The sequence below is a fragment of the Sylvia atricapilla genome, chromosome 4 (assembly GCF_009819655.1).
Source record: "Sylvia atricapilla isolate bSylAtr1 chromosome 4, bSylAtr1.pri, whole genome shotgun sequence".
Taxonomy (NCBI): Eukaryota; Metazoa; Chordata; class Aves; order Passeriformes; family Sylviidae; genus Sylvia; species Sylvia atricapilla.
The window spans coordinates 3,045,958-3,063,528 of NC_089143.1; the positions used below are offsets into that span (position 1 = coordinate 3,045,958).

General features: G+C 37.7%; 1 protein-coding gene across 1 annotated transcript in view; it reads left to right on the forward strand.

Moving 5' to 3' along the window:
- MTUS1 (microtubule associated scaffold protein 1) overlaps nucleotides 1-17,571 on the forward strand; it is a 117,667-nt gene that overhangs the window by 41,716 nt on the left and 58,380 nt on the right. Inside the window, exons 4-7 of the mRNA XM_066316930.1 lie at nucleotides 7,576-7,758; nucleotides 11,486-11,611; nucleotides 13,435-13,524; nucleotides 14,769-14,810. Coding sequence (XP_066173027.1) covers nucleotides 7,576-7,758; nucleotides 11,486-11,611; nucleotides 13,435-13,524; nucleotides 14,769-14,810 — 441 coding nt within the window. The remainder of the gene's footprint in view (nucleotides 1-7,575; nucleotides 7,759-11,485; nucleotides 11,612-13,434; nucleotides 13,525-14,768; nucleotides 14,811-17,571) is intronic.

The window sequence follows — 17,571 nt, forward strand, 5'->3', positions numbered from 1 at the left end:
AAGCATGGGAAAAATAATTCCCCAAATGCCATAGAAAATATATGTATGCCAGTTTAGATACTTTGAAACACTGATTTTCTTTTTAATTCATAATTGCTCAATTTACTGCAGTTGAATTTTGGCTTGATCATACATGAAATGTGTGATTGAGAGAAGCTTCTGTAGTTAAAACCAGGCAGTGGCAGATTAAGACTCAGTTTGTTATTGAGTGTTATTGCTGTTTCTTGCACAAAGAAAGGCTTCTCAGGTGGAAAATTCAAACCAAATGGTTTCAGTCGGTTTTTGCAGAGCTGAAGACATATATAAACTTGATAATTCAGGATTTCTTGGTATAGCCTTTCACAATACTGGTGAAGCAGGACCAAAACAATTTAGTTCCACTAAGCATTCCCACAGTCCTTGAGTCCTTGTTCTGACACTGAACTAGGAGCCAACCCAAATATAGTTACTGAAAATAATCTTTCAGCTTGTATCATTCCTGTTGTCTGCCATGTGACTCTTTAAAGCTGGATTGACATATTGCCAAGAGGAAAAAAAATATTCAAAGAGTCAAACATAACTTCCAGGTTCTCTGGATTGAAACAGTCGTGACTTTACTGAAAATCCTAGAACAGTCACTTGTAAAGGTGTTCATATGCTTCCTCATAAACAGCTCTGGAATTCACCAGGGTCTACAGATAAGGCTTAAAATTTAGTTTCAGCCAGTCTTTTTGTGCTTTTCTTTTACACAGCAGCCGGCTTCTTTTATGGATCCTAAAAGCAGGTTCCTCATACACTAATTTACCCAGGATGATTATTTGTCCTTCTAAGTCCAGATTACTGGGTTTCAGTCTCCTTTTTCTTTAATATATCTGTACTAATTAAAGCCTGTGTTAAAAGTGAACTTTAAAAACCTGCATGTTCACCTTCAGAGGTATAGGAAGGAGGAAACTAATTCATGGGTCTCCACAGAAGATAAGATCTGTAATCCATAGTATGACACAAAGCTTGTCTATGATCCTTCTTCAGTCATCTTAATCCAGACATCTCTACTACACAGTGCCTCTGTATCTCATAACCACTTCTCTAAACTGGAGAAAAACCTACTCAGTGTATCCAAAAGGATTTTTGTCCAGTGGATGAGTTTGTGAGAGTTGAGAAAACAGCATTAATTGTGATGGCCTGGGAGCCTTGCTGTTAATTGTTTCTCCAGTTGTTAGAGTTGGACTTGCCTGGCAATGTTTCCTTCACCCTCACTTCCTGGACATCTCCAACAGGAATGGTTTGCTGGAAGCTGCCTGGAGCAATAGATTTACTTTGTGCTGAGTGCTGACTGCTAAACTCCTGCCCAAGGTGTTGGTCATCCAGCTACAAAATGGTCAATTCACAGCTTGAAGCCAGAAAGGAGCCATAAAGTGATGAAATCTGAATTTAGCTTTGTCAGTTTGCTTTTAGCATGACTACATACACTATCAGAAAAGCTTACCATAACTTTGACACCTATTTTCTTTTGTTACTTTTCATTAACAAGGAACTCTTCCTGTGGAATAGGTTTCACTTGTGTTTTTGCAAGCCTTTCATAGGGTTCATCATAAAAATGTATTTTGGAATAAAATACTTCCTATTTAGCTTTGGAAGTCAAGTTGATCATGAAAAACAAGTACAAGTGAAAAGTTTTTGTTTGTGAGGTAGTATGGGATGTGTTGCTATGAATGGTTTCAAAGCAAGCTGGTTTATTTATCTCTGGATGGTTTGGATGTGGCTCTCTGAGTTTTGAGGGGATGAGGGAAAAGAGGCAGAGGGAATTGGAAATATTTGAGTTTATGGGTAATTCAGATTAGTCTACTGGCTTTCAAAAAGGGGCATTTCATCCTGTCACCTTTGTTTAAGGTGCCATCAGTGACCTTAATTAGGGAAATCAATTTTTCACTTACGTTCCCAGGCTTTTTACAGGCAATTTTGTGCCTAGCCCCATTGAAGTTTTTGTCTGTTGTACCTGTACCAAGGAGCATGATCATACTTGCCGAGACTGATTCCAACAGTCAGCCTATTGATGCTGTCAGAAATGTGGATGTATCTATAAGAATATTCTCCTTTAGGAGGGAGGTGTGCACTACTCCCCTGCAGGGGAATTTCTTGGTGCCTAGTCATTCACTTGCAGGGACATGCTGGTGTGTCTTCAAATAACTCTTTACCTGTACTGCTTAATTCTGAATTCTCTCAGGGTAGGGGTAAAGGAGGAAGGCAATATGTATAATTGGTCTTCCAGAAGAAATTTGTATTTGTTTTGCTGCAATGAGCTTCCTGTTCCATTCAAGGAGCGCGTGAAATCCCACAACAGAAAATTAAAGATTTGCAGATAACACGAGTTTTAAAGCTGCAGTCTAAGTCAAACAAAATCTGGTGCCTGACACAGCTGAAGGGTGTTTGGTATGGAAAACTGGACAATAATGAAAAGCATGGTGGGTTTTTTTTTGCCTTCAACTTACCAAATCAGTACATTGATTGGACTTTTTGAGCCCAGTACTCCTAAACAGACAGAACTTTACCATAGCTGTGTTGAGCTGGTGGTTGTTTAAATCAGCCTGTGACAGTCTCCTGGCAAAACCAGAGGGGGCAAACTTTGCCACTGCTGTGCCACTGACTTAGTTTGTGTAAAACTGACTGCTGTGCAAAGACAGCTGTTTTCCTTATGACAGGTTGATCTTACTGAAGGACTTTTTCTGTGTTCTGCAGAACCAGCAATAAGCTGGAGGTGGCTGCAGGACCGTGCAGAGATGATCTCTCATGGGGCTGCTCTAGTTCAGGCTACAAAAGGAAAAACCTGAAGTGAACTAAATTCAGCAAAGCACTGGTGTGGGCTGACAGGAGGTGTGAGAGAACAGACTTGAGGGAAGAGAAGGGCTGTTTCTAGGTGCTGGAGAGGTCATGGTGCAAGGGGTTGGGAGGAAGATGAGAAAGGGAGAATTCTGATTGTGGGAGAGTTTAATCTGCCATATTTCAAAACTGGACCAGACAGGGAGGAGCAAAAATGAAATTGAACAATAGACATACATGAGACACTACTCTTCTTCTCTCTTCCTCTAATTGAAAACACCCCCATCACTCTTCTGATGGTAGAATCATTTGAGGAAAGAAAAAGGGTTGTTTTGGTTGTTGATAACCGCTGATAAATGCTCTGTAGTAGTGATGATCTGTTCCCCAGTTTTAATCCAAGAACATGTGAGCACCTACCTGCGTGGGTACTGACACACTAGATATATTTTTGGCACTAGCTTATTGCTGGTTCCTTGCTACCTGTCTGAGGATTGTGGGGGAATGTGAAGAATGCTGTGGAAGTCTGTACCAATGGAGAATTGAATCTTGCCTTAGTATATAAACTGTTCTCTGACCAGCTCTAATTCTCAAAACAAATAAATTTCTCTCCTATAAATATTTCAAGACCCAGAAATAACTTGACATTTTCCCTGTTTTTATCCATGTTTGTGTTGAACATTTGAGCATTGATAGCAACATAATGGAACTGTGTCCTGCCTTTTTGTTGTAGTTTGAGGCTTTAAAAGGGGGAAATAATTCGCAAGACTTGACCTTAGAATTATGAAACATCTTGTAACCACTCTTCCTTCCTTGAAGGAACGCTGATACATGTGTAGCATAACAGATAGTATAGTTAATAATGCTGAATGTATAGTTAATAATGTATAGTTAATAATATATAGTTAATAATGTATAGTTAATAATAATGCTGATAGTATAGTTAATAATGCTGAATGTATAGTTAATAATGTATAGTTAATAATAATGCTGATAGTATAGTTAATAATGCTGAATCAGGCAAACTGGAGAGCTTGCAGCCATCAGAAAACTGTTGGTGTTGTTACTGCTTTACCCTGTTTAAAATGGCAACCATCAGCACTCTTACACAAATGTAAGATTGGTCTCCTGGAAGCAATACCAAAGTCCAGTTTGTCTTTCCATTATTTACTTGCTCTTTTCAGTGGATGCCAAAAGATAGCCTGTTTTCTTGAAGGCTTGCTCCCTGTGCTTTATCAAGTCCTTGTACTGTAGGCTTGGACAAGGTTTTTTTCACCAGCCAACAAGTTTAGCATTTTTAAAACAGAACCCTTTGGATTTTTAAACTTGCTGGGGAAATCGGAATCCAACAAACAGTATCCTTCAAAAAACTCCTTTTGCACTTAGTGTGCCCAAAGTTTGTGTTTGGAAAAGGCTTCCAACTGCTCATTTCCAGGTGTCATGTAGCTGTGTAAATGCCATTTGTTCAGTGTTCAGCTCTAGATGTAAAATGTGTTGATGTGTTTTGAAACGGTGGACATGAAATTTCAGAACTTGTGAATATGTATTTGGCTTTACAGTCTGCTTCATGTCAGCATTCTGTCACTGTGTGGTTTTTTAGGCTCCAGTGCTGTTTAACTTTTTCTTGACAATTACCACCTATGATGGATTGCTACGAAAGGATGATTATTTGAGTAAGCTGACTTCAGAGCTTCTTGAAGAATGAGCTTTGTTCTTTGCTTATTTCCATTCCGATACAAGAGAGACTTGAACATATTTCAAGTAACATGGTTGTTGCATGGAGACTTTTTTCTAAAGAATTGCCAACTCATTAGTTCACTGTAGAGGAATGTGGTATTTCTGGTATCCCACTGCAGTGACTAGATTAAATAACTGATGAAAGCCTGTTACTTTGATGCTACTGCTTGTTGTCTTTATAATAATGGTTGACTAAATATCCTGTTTTTATGCTCATTTCCAATACTTTTGTTTGTACTTCGTATCTTCCTGCTTCTACCTTCTAAACCTTTGCACTTATTTTTGTGTAACTCCTTTCTTAGAAAATGGTCTTAGGAAAAAAAAAAAACACCTTTAAAACCATTAGTTGAAGTAATACCTGGAGTACCTCCTTAACAATCTTGTGTCATGGCTTCAATTCACCCTCAAGCTGGGCTTTTGAAAAATGTGTTTTGAGTAATTACTTTAGTAGAAGCATTATAGGAAACTAACAGCCACCAGGAGAAGAACTAAGAGAAAAGGTCATCTGTTTGATCTGCTTTTGAAGCTGGACATCCTGGAGATTGCTGTGCTCACTGGATGGGGTTGAGTTGCCTCTGCAGAGGAGTTGGGCTTGCTGCAGATCCTGTGCAGGGAACATGCTTTACTAGACAGGACTCAGGTTTTCACATGCTTACTTTGAGTGAAAATCACTGTGAGGGAAACAGGATTTTGTTCCTGTGTGTTTTGGACTGGGTGAATGAGTCCAGCACAATAGCAATCAAGCAGGTTACCTTCATCTTTCATCAAATGCAGCTGATAAAATGCATTTGTTCCTCCAGCTCCCTTTTGTAATGTAGAACTTTAACTAGTGCATGCAAACTTAACACGCAGTGTTTGCACAGTGACACTTTTTTCTGTTTGTTTTTGGGGGAGTTGTTCAGGTTTATACCTTGTTGTGCTGGGAGGCTGTTTAGAAAAGGAATTCCTGACTGGTTTGGATTAGTTATTTTCCTGGTATGTGGACCCATTAATGAACCAATGCTTTAGAAAACATTGTGGAAAGTTTAGTGAAGCTTTCTGATTTGTTCTTGGGCTGGAAATGCAACAGAAACTTTTTTGGTCAAACACATAAATTTATTTCATAAATTTTTACGTTGTCTGGAGTGCTGTTTCAGAGGTGTTCTTAAAAAATATGAATTTGTTGTTTGTGGTGTTCTCATGGCACAACAAAGCTTCTATACTCTTTAGGATGTTCCATATATTCGCTGGTCCCTTTCAAAAACAACTTTCCTTTGAAAGTAACTTTCAAAAAATTCTAAAACGTGGCTGAGAATTTTGTCTTAGGTTTAATACCAGGCTACAGTAAAATTATTTACAGAATCAGAGTTCTGTATTGTAATGGCAAATAGTAAAAGTGCACCTGTGAACAGAGATCTGATGCAAAGCTTGTTTAATTTAATTGCTCACTGAAGCTTGTGTTGTGTTATATTCTGTGACCTGTAACATGTAATATGCTAATGCAGGTTTAGTATTTATTGTAAGGGAGGTTTCTCTTTTGTTTCTGAATTGATGTGAACTGAGGGAAGTAGCTGGAACATCCCTTCCTTTGCCATTGCTGTTCAGGATTTTGCCTACTTCATACAAGATGTTTGGAGACAAGTTAATCCTGTCACACCACCTACTGTTGAAAAGCAGACATTGGGCATGTTTCTCTTGTCTAACCCCTTAATGTCATGATTTCCTGGGTTTGGTACAAATTGAAGGTTTCTTGGTCGTTAGTATTTAATAGTAGAAACCCTGGAGTAAAACTAGTGTTGTTTAAGGTGAAATTATTACCTAATCTTGTCATATTTCAGCAGTTTTCTAGCTTAAGCAAAGTTGAAATGTTGTTTATAGTGACAAGAATAAAGGGTATTCCCTTTAAATAGAAATTTGATTGTTCTGAGTCAAATCTGAGACACTGTAGTTGCCTCTTTTCCGTTAAAATAAACTGTCAGCCTTGAAAATGGCAGTGACATAGGAAATTAATGTATTATAGATAGTTTTTCTTATAATACATAACAAAACATTTTTCTAAAAAATGCAGGTCTGTCTTCCATATCTCTGTTTGGTGCAAAAAAATTCTCTTATCCATATTCAGAAGGCTCTGTTAAGATCTTGATCCTGGAGGTGACAGGAGTCAACTCAGAGCTGGCAAAAGAATTCTGTGTGTACATAACTTCCGTGGGCCATTGAATTTTTAATCCAGGTGAACACTTCTCAGGAAATGAACTAAAAGTGTAACGTGTCTAAATTCAAGTTTTCTTGTGGAAAGTGTGTATTTTTTGTTAGTAGTGCAAGAGTGAGCTCCTCCAACACCTACCTCCTGTACAGGTGCTTTTCCTGTTTGCTCAGCTTAGCTGTTGGGAGTTTGTATTCAACAAATGAAAGTTGGACAAAATATAAAAAACATTTCTGCACCAGCTGGCCATTAAGAACATGGGTTTGGATGTGCTGTTAAACTGTTCTGTAGAATTACTCAGTTTTCAGGGTATTATATGAGTCCAAAGCCATTTGATCCTCTCATGCTCTCTTATTCCTTGCAAGGATATTATTTAGAGTGTTCTGTCAGAGGGGAGTGGGGCTGTGAATCTGTTTTGGGGAGGAACAAACAGAAGAATCTTTTCTTACATGGACTTTGAAATGGAGGTTATATTTCTGTGGGATTGCCAGTACAGTGAACTATATATATAATATATATAATATATTATATAATATATATAGTATAATATATAATTGAGGTAGGAAAATGCAAAAAAATACTTTTTTTTTTTTTTTTTTTTTGTCTGTGCAGGTGTCTGCACTGAAGGAGAATCATTTAAACTTTTGACTTGTTTCTAAGGCTTTAAGTCCTTGGAACTGTTTTTCTGCATTTACAGCACATTTTACCATATCAGTAGGAAGTAGATTAAACCATTTTCCATGGATGTTTAGTGTGTAATTGTTTGTAATTGTATGCATACATGTAGAAGAAGCAATCATTTCAGTTTCTTTCGTATTCCTTCTGTTCTTATTTCTCCCTTCTCTTTCCCTGCCAACTGACAGGTGTAGGATCTTTGCCAGGAGAGAAACATGCCTCTGTAAGAAATTCTCCAGCCTCCAGGATTGGCTTTGGTAAATCCCTTGCCAAAACCAAATTGCCTGTCAAAAGATCAGTGCTTGAAAGAACACCTAGCCTCTCATCAGTCAGCAGTGCTCAGAGTGAGCAAAGTCTTTTCAGCACCAACTGTAAGTATATGTGAGTTTGGGTTTGGCTGACTGATAGCCAGCATCAGTTACTTGTTGGTAAAAATCCTTTTGGGAGTCCTGTCTGTCCTGTGTTAATTCTGATTGAATGACTTATTAGCCCTATCTTACTCTTTTTGCCTCTTTACTTAGAGCTTTCCTTTTTCAGATGCACTGCCTGAAGCAGCTTTGAGCCCTGGATTTTGCAGATTTTGGTACAACTTCTCTTCCATCCTGAAACATCACATAACCAGCATATCTACTCAAGCAAGACTTTCCCTGTGTTTACATGTAGTGTAATATGTCTGAACAGAATGGTTTGCTTGCCATAATATATTGGAACAATGTGTTAGAGGTTTTTAGATGCTAAATGTTTTCTTGAACTGGTTTATGTCTGCTTTCAGAGTTTTAGGACAAAATACATAGGTGAAGTTACAGAAATTCTGTAATTTCTAAGGTAGCCATAAACATTGATGTATGACCTAACCAAATCAATCTTGATCAAAATTAGTGAGAAAAATACCAGGACTGGCTTTTTTTCCGAAGTTCTACAGCAGTTCTTAGGAGTTCTGGGGAGAAAAAATATGAAGGAAATAAAGCAGCTGACTGTCAGACGTATTTCTAGCTATGCATATTCAAATTAGTACATTCAAATATTCTGCTACTATCCTATCACCTGTTATTTCTTGAAGACTGGGCAAAGGCCTTTTATTTGTGCCAGATGTCACTTAAATCTGTCTTCAGTGGACTGAAAAAGAGAACAGTGATTTAACATACATCTGTGGTTTATATATGCGCATATGCATACACACACAACTACATTTTCTCGTGTTTTTCTCCCCTACCCCCATTAAACTACATTAAACTAAAAGCTAACATATTCCTCAAATGAGTAGGAGTATATGTAATAAAATATGTGCATCTTGCTCTGTAACAAGGTGGGTTCTGATGCAGTGACAGCCGTGTTGACTTTTGCTGTTCAGGTTTAGCACTGTGTCTGCAATCTCTCAGCAGCTCCGTGCTCTCTTCCTTTGCTCCCTCATGTAACAAAGGAAGGGGTCATCGCTCCCTAACAAAGGAGTGTATTCAGATTAAGTATCCAAACAGATGACTCCTTATTTAGCCTGATTTGCTAGCTGCTGTCATCTGTTTTGTCCACTGCCTTCAAGCTGACAATTTTTTCCACTCCGATTCACGAGGACCAAGCAGGAGCAATAGGAGAGGTTGAACATGGCTGCAGTCTCGTAGATTTTAAGCTTGCTTAGATCTTTTTTTTTTTTTTTAAATGACTATACCAGGAGGACTCCGCAGTTGCACAGAAACTGATTTTTCTCCTATTATTTTCTTCAATTCTACACTGACACCACCGAGTGACTCAGGAAGCCACTATGATATTACCCTACTGACACTGCTGGTGGTGGGCTCTTACAGCTTTTGTATTGTTCCTTTGTTAGCCACCTTTACTGGGAAGAGAAGTAGGTCACATTCCTTTTATTTCTATTCTAAAGCATGTGTTTGGTTTTGTGGTAAATATGTGCAATGTTTTGATCTGTTGGTTTTCTCTGAGGTTGTTTTTCTGTAGAGGATTTTTTACACTTGATGAGAATTCTTTATATCTAATAGTAAGGTTTAGTGAGTATGATGATTTAAGATTACATGTAATTCGTATGTTAGTGAAATTTTTATGATTTTGAATCAAATTGGAAAGAACTGAGGAATTTACTTTGTATTCTAATGCTGAGTACAGTGCTGTTCTTGTTTTTTCTTCTTTCATTTAGTCCACTATGTAATAATGTCACAAAAAAATTGTAAAGCTGAATTGTTTTTATTAGATTGGTAGGACACACAAAGAGCAGAATGGGAGGCTTGATGCTGTGTGTGTCATGAAATGTGTGACAAGCTACTGTGATCCTGTCACTAATATTAAATCAAAAAGGCACTTGGCTTGTTTGGAGTTTGTCTTGTGTTAGCAGAGAAAAAAAAAAGACAAGAGAGCATTTCTCCTGCTTTGTCAGCTCAGCCCTTTGTTGTGGGATGTCCTTGGATTGGTAATTCCATGTGGCAGCACTAGGGTTTGTTTTTGGTTTTTTGTCTACTGAGCACTTGAACTTTATATTATTTTCTCTAAAATGACTGCTTATTTGAGAAGTTCAGAAATCGTGAGGTTTGAAATGCTGTTGTTACTAAAAGTATATTTTGTATGCAATTAGTTTGAGAATTGAAAAACAGATTTTTTTTAACAGTAATCTGAGTTTTAGTGCTGAGCTGAAAATACTAGCCTTGGAACATACCAAAATGTTTAACTCTGAGATTAAGAGAAGGAATCTGGATTTTAATTGCATTAGAATAATTACATCTATAGTAAATAGTATTTCAGAAGTTAAAAAGCTGATCCTGTCAGTTGGCCTACATCTGCATTTTTGTACAGTCAATACTTCATTAAAACTCTTCTAATGAGTTGAGTTTTCAGCTCTTTACTGGGCTGAGATCACTTCATACCTGTCCATCTTTATTCAGGATTGCAGTAGCTGCTCCAAATTCTGTGTATAAACAGCTTTGAATCTGAAAATGATCCAACTGTGTAAACCTGTGAGGTTTTGGTGGGGTCATTTTGGTTTTTTTTCCTTCCTGCACTCAGCCTGGTTAGCTGACTCCGGAGTTTTTAATAGCACAGGTTGTGCCCTAACTAGTCCTAACTAACCAAAAGGCTGCTGGCACAACCAGTGTTAACTCCATGGGGTGCTGCTGATTTAGAAGGGGAAGCAGCAGACCAGTTTTCTGGCAGTTGTTAACTGCTTGCAGTGAATTCTGAGCTAACATCTTTAATTGAGCAATTTACAAAAAAAAAAAAGTTTAAAAGACTGCTTCATGCCTTGTGCTTTACTAAAAGAAATTGGTTGTATTTATCTAATGTTGATCAGGGTCAGATTCCCACAGAATAACTGTGTTACTGATGTGTTATGCAAATTGCTCCTTGTGTATAGACTTTTTTTTTTTTTTTTTTGCAAATATTTAGCTTTTGTGCACTTAGAGAGGCTCCAACTTCCTTTTTTTTAAAAAAAAGATGATGCCTTCAGTTGCATGTGTTTCTTAAAGGGAAATCCTCTTTCTGTGGAAGAAAGCATTTAGTGGCCAAAAAGCATCTTTTTCAAGCAGTTAACTTACATGGTTTATGCTAGTCTCTTTAAAGACAATAAATCTCAAGACTGCATGTTCCATCTTTTGTTAAACAATATTAGACATGTAGTTCACATTGCCTTTAAAAAAACCCACAGTCTCAGCAAAACACTAACCAGAGGCAAATGTGGTAATATATGACAAAAGCTTCCCCCTCCCTTTTTTTGTTTTTCTTTTTTTTTTTTCAGTGACTAGAGAGAAAAGCAGCACTGTGACAAACAATTCCACAATAACTTAATTTTTTCTTGTCTCTGGTAAATGCTGTGTGAATTCTGACTCTTTCATGTGTTGGTATACATAATTTTTTAGTGCCCAAACCAAAGTCTACTCAATCTGTACTTACTTTAGAAATATTTTCATATCTTTTCTGGACATCTGAAACAATGTTTTCCCAAAATTTCAGATTTTTATTTTTCAAGGAAAAATTTTCATTGTGACCATAAATTCAAACTTCTTTTCTAAGACCTTTAGTCTCTGGTAAAACTGACTTATGATTTAATTTTCTCTAAACTGTATATGCCTAGAGCAAATTCTTTGTGATTCTGTTTTTCAGCTGCAAGTGCCACCAGGAATGGAGAATGGCCTTCAAAACCAAGCTGCCAGAATGGCACTGCAGGGCCCATCCCTTTGAAAGCATTACCAAGACCTAGGCTGCACTCACTGAGGTCAACTCCAAAAGGTACATGGGTCTGGTTATAGACAGAGGAGGTTAAATCACATCACTGGTGCTTCAAGTGTGGTAAGACTTGAAATATTCTTTGTATTGCCATAATTGATAGAGGTGTGTCAGGGGAATGGAGAGATCTGAGCTGTGGTGTGGCTCAGGTTTGCAGGGTGCAGGGACAAAATGCACCTGGCTGCATTGCAGGTATCATGGCATGGGGTTTGTGGTAAAGAAAAGATTCAGGGCACAGACTCAGTCACTGCTGGAAATCTGCAGAATAGACATATTTTGAATTTATCCTGAGTGTGGCTGTTCTTGTCTTTATGCAGACTTTGTGTTATCTTCACCCCATTCAGCGCCAAAAGGGGGATGAGGATATATTTTTCAATAAGATATTGTTAAAATGTGTCTTCTTCTGTAGATCAATGACACTGTCCCATCTTTCAGAAGCAAAAGTCACAGAAACTTAGCTTTTCATCTTGCTTTTTCTTGATATTCTTCTTAAGGGCTGTATTGAAGCTTTAATGGACACAAGACAATTAACTGTTTGTGCTAAAAGAAATATGAAATGTGCTTCTTGGCTTTGTATTGAACATTGTTCAAGTTCCTATTTCAATTTGAGCTGGGAACTCTTGCTTGGCCAACAGTGTGTCTTCCACTCAAGCCACAAACACCAGCTGAGAAGTGATTCTCTGACCAAAATTGAAGACATAACAGGAGCATTTAAATAAGCTTGCTGTGTCTCTTTCTTAAGTCCTGGCTGTAATCAGCTTGCTTCTGACCATCTTTGTGGTGAACTGGTTACTGTAATTGGATAAACCTAATTAAATGCTGTACTCCTGCATTAGACTTAAATTTTAAGCTGGTATCTGACATCATCTACAATAAATAGGAGATGCCTGCCAAATGTCTTGCTGTAGTGACATGCTTTAAAAGAAGCAGAATTTGCCACTAATTATAAGTCACTTTGAAACAAACACAAATTGTGTGGCTTTCTGTTGGGGTCCAGCACATGCAGCACAACCATGCTCCTCATCTTTGTGTGCCTTCAGCAGCTGCAGGAGCAGTGTGGCCAAAGGAAGCTGGTATTCCCCTTCACATCAGTGTTACCTGCACTATGGTGTGGTTTGGGTCCTTCCCAGAACAAGAGGCTTGTTTTGAAACTGGAAAGATCCAGTGGAGACTTAGGAAGATGGTTGGGGTCTTTGTGCAGTGAGAAGAGGTTGAGCCTGTGCAGTCAATGACCTGGAAAGGACAGCAGTAAAGGTCGTGGTGCCAAACTCTTTCCAGTAGCACCAGATCATGTAGCAATCAGAAATCTTGCCAACTGTAGAGTGGGAGATGCATCCCTGCCCAGTGCTGCCATAAAACCACCCTTCCTGGAGGTTTGCAAGGCTCATCTAGACAAAAGCAACTGATTTTGTCTTAAAGGTGACCCTACTCTGGGTGGGAGTGTGGATATCTGGCCTCTGGAGGTCTCTTCCAGCCGGTGTTTCCTTAGCCTCATTGTATTTGCTGCTGTTTTGAAACTTAACTAACTTGATCTTAGTGCTAAAACGAAATCTTTCCAATTTTTTTACTAGTTTTTACTAATATTTTACTAATCTTTACTAGTTTTCTCGTGCTTAGAAAGCTTTTAAAACTATCTTTTTATTTCTTCCAAGGTGAGTTCTGGCAAAGCAGAGCTGAGTTTAAATACAGCTTAAACGTTCTAGAAGGTATCTCTTTTTATGTTTGAATGGATTCTTGGATCTTGTACCTAGCTGTAAAAATGTAAGCTCAGTCTTTAATTGCTGACATAGTTCTACTTTAGAGTTCATCTCAGCTTTTATTTTTAGGACCCAAGACCAGGTCTGCTTCACTGAACCTGTGCACACCAAAATCGTCTGGGCCTCTACACTCAGCAAGGAAAGTTGGTGAGACTAGAGGTAACCAGCTGTTGGGTAGTCAATTTTTTGCTTTTTCTTGGATCTCTGTCTCGAGAAGGAGCAGCTGTGTTTTATGATTTCACAATGATTGAGATAGTTGGCTCATTTTCTTTGAAGTTCATCAAATTGGACACTGGCTCTGCAAAGTTCTGTTCCATACCTATTTGCTTTAGGAACATTCATTCTTTAGGAATGAATTCTTTAGGAACATTGAAACTTTGTGTCCCATAAGGACTAAAAATACAGGATTATTAATCTGTCTGTTAAATGATGTTCTGTCACCTGCTTTTAAGGTTGTATGCCTGCAAGACACTGTGCTGGCCAGATTCTGCCAAGTTTGTGTTTCATTTAAGCAAGAGTCTTGTGAGAGTATGCTGAGTATTAGCTCTGGCTTTCGAGAATATTTATTCCACTTTATGTTTCAGATTTGTGTCCTACTTTTAACTTCAAATTAAAATTAGTCCTTTCTGCCAGAGCGATTCAAAAGAGCAGATACAAACCTTTGGACAACTTTTTTAAGACCGAATTTTCTCTTTGGGAGCAAAGCTCCATTTGCAAGGCTGAAGTACAGTGGTGATACAAAGCAGCTTGTTTCCTGATGAAATTGTGCCATAGGATCCACACTATTCCTAAAGCCTCTAGAAAAGTGTTGTCGAAAGACCTTTTATGAACTTTGGCACATGACTTTTGCACTTAGACTCAGCAGTCTGAATGATTGCTTTCATTCAATATCCTTCAAAACAATAGTTTGTAGCTCAATTTTCACATAACTGTTAAGTTACACAGTAAGGATGGCTTAACTTTCTCAGTGCTTACATTTATATATAATTTAATTGTTAGCACATTTGAGAGTGTTGTTCATTTATTGCTCCTCTGTGCAATAAAATAACTGTAGCATGCAGAAAGAAAAAATTGCTATAATGCCAATATAGAGGATAGTTTTTCATTGTCGGTGGTCCTCTTTGAATGATTAAAGTGGAACAGTGCTACCTGACTTCAATGAAATACAATAATCCCAATGGGATAATCGTAGTTGGGAATGCATCCTGCATTTTCCAAACAGTTTCTTACAATGCTAAATCTTGCTGTGGATCATGCCATCAGCCAGCACAAGAGAGAAACTGAAACTGCAAAGTTTGAGGAACTTATGTGGAAGGAATCTTGAATCTTAAAAATAGACATTCCTACTGCTCTGTATTAGCTCGAGGTATAATTTTTTTTGTCTCTTTGTTTTCTTTCTGAAGGAACTCCTGGAAGAAATGTGCACCAAAGCCTGTCTTGTCCTGGTGAGTTTTCTGAGTGCATTTTATATTTTCTGTGGTGCAACTCAAATAAAATTTATACATTGTAATAGTATATTGGTTCTTTTCTGGGAGAAAAGATGCACAGTGGATAATTCTGTAAACTGTCACTGACCCTGCTTTGAAGGAATATGGAAAAAAGCCCATTTTCCTGGCTTTTGTCTACATCCTGTCTTCTGGCTACCCAAGTCTTAGGCTATGCAGTCTGTTCTGTTCCTCTGTTTCCACTGAAACCTAATGAGATTTAAACTGCATTAAAAAAAAAAAAAAAAAAAAAAAGTATGGAAATGAAACTTGGGTGTAATTTTTACTTTTGAACCAAATCAAGTAATGAATGAATCATGTGTTGCAGCTTTAAAAAAAACAAACAGAAGAATCCCACATAGCCTTCCTTGTCTGGAGCATTCATTGTAGACAACCTGTTGGTGTGAGCTGGTTTTGTGAATCAAAACCAGCTTGTTTAATTTATTATACAATTATAAAAAAGAACGTGTTTAAGGAGTTGAAATTATCAGAGCGTTTTGATGTATGTGTCTCTTCATATGGCAAAGGGAGAACTCGCAGCTGATTAAGTGGCAGATGGCATTTCAAAATCTGGCAGAGTTTTAAGGACTTCCTATTGGGTTTGTTTTTGGTGTTTGTGCCAGTCAGGACACCTGGTGCTAATTTCTGTTCTGCCAAGAGGCTGAAAAGTCTTGGGATGATGCTTCTGCTTGCAGCAGTTTCCAGGTCCTTTCTAGAGAGTTGGCAGCCTAAATTAGTTTCCTGAGAATCAGCATGCATTTGTTGAATTAAAAGCTACTTGTAATTAATTACTCACTGAAAAGCTCTTTTTGAAAGATCCTGAAGATCACTGGAAGGTCCTGTGTCTCCTGAGTGAAAAGCAGATGTCTTTCTGAAAGAGGGGCTGCAGCCAAGCAGATGTTGGAAATTTGAGTTTGGAAATTTGAAACTACTGGGCAAATCAGTTCTGACCTGTAACTCTGCAACTGTGGCAGTATTTTTTAAATTGCCTGCAGTTATAACATGCATCTAATGCTTTTGTCTTTTACTCTCTTGGATGTCAAATGTCCACATGTTAATTGTGGCAGAGCACTTTGATATTTTATGTTAAGAGCCAGGGCTTTTGTCAGACTTTGCCCAAAGTGCTTGTTCTGTCTGTTGCTTTTACTGATACTTGGCTAAACTAATGTTAGTTTAGGTAAAGCCTGACACTGAGTTTCAAGAGCTCAGATTTAGTCTATTGTATAAGCATGTGGGGGATGATTCAGCTACTAACAGAATGTCGTGAACAGTTCAATCGAGGTGACTCCTAATCAGCAATAAAATCCATTTTAGGGCTAGAAACTAGAAAAATAAATTTCTCTTAGGCTTGCTTACAGTAGTCTCAAGATATAACTTTATTTCCACCTAAATTTAGTGTGCATATTCTCTCTACTTGCCAGAAAAGAAATGTTTCCTCCCCTTTTTAGTGGTTTAGTAGAATTTTGCCTATGATTCATCTTTTCTGACCTAATAAAGCATGTAGCTACACAGCTTTGAAGTGTTGGGTTTGATGCCTTAAAAACACAGCCATAAACTCTAAACTGGCTGTAATATTTAGCAATATTTTATTTAAATGCTCTTTACTCATACTTTTGCCAGTAAAATGGCTGTATTTCAGTGCTTGTCTTAACAAATCTGAGCTGCTTCTTGCACTGAGTCAGTTTCCAAAACTGGAGATGTTAGACATTCAACTTAATACATTGCTAATTTGTAAAGAGAATTAGTATAATTTCCCATTTATGAATGCAGAGCTCTCTGGTGAAGTATTTTGCATTTTTAAGAAGTTTTTTTTCCATCCTTACAGTTGCAGATAGTTCTTACAGAATAAAAATACTGTGTGACTGCTTGGATATTCTGCAGTACAATGTCTTACATTTTAAGTGAAGACAAATGATCTTTTTTGGAATGAACTGAAATAATGCCAGCCAGTACCATGTAGAATGAGGCCCACTATCTTCTTTTTTTTTTCTTTTGGCTTTGATATTATAGTGAAGCTTTGTTCTAATGACTGCAGCTAGTATAAAGCTTTTGTTCTTTTATTTCAGTGCCATAGTTAAGTGTACAGTTTTTAGCCTTATCCAGTCAGAAATTCCAACCTCACTTCTATTTCCTGTCCATGTGCCCAGGACTAATTTGTTACAGCAGGATTCTGATAATTGATTACAACATTAAGGTATTAACTAAGTGTCTAGCTCAGTTGTTAATACTACCTTTCACATTTCTTCAAGGATGAAAAAAGAGTAGTTTTTTCTAGATATGCTTTCTGTGCCCTTAATGCTGTTGCTGTTTCTCCATTTCCCATCCAATTACAGCAATGAGACACAGCCAGAACCTGTTTAAAGCTAAGGCAGGATTAACTTCTTGGGAATAATATGTGTTATACTTCTTAACTTGCTAACTTCAAGGAAGCAGGTTCATGTGAACTTACTGTGATGTCTTGTAATATATACTGTATGAATAAAAATGTTGCCTGTTATGAGGTGGAATTTTGACCTAGATGCAAAGCTGCCTCTAAGAACACATAAAGTTAGTGCTGTTTCCTTTTTTCTCCAGCCTTCCCTGTAGAAAAAGCTGTCTAATCCCTCTGTAGTATATTACAGCACAGTGTGTGTGGATGCAGTGGGTATTCACATCTCAGATCTCTGTTATTGACCAAATATTTAAGTTACAGCACAGTAATCTCTGAACCTACGCAAGCCAA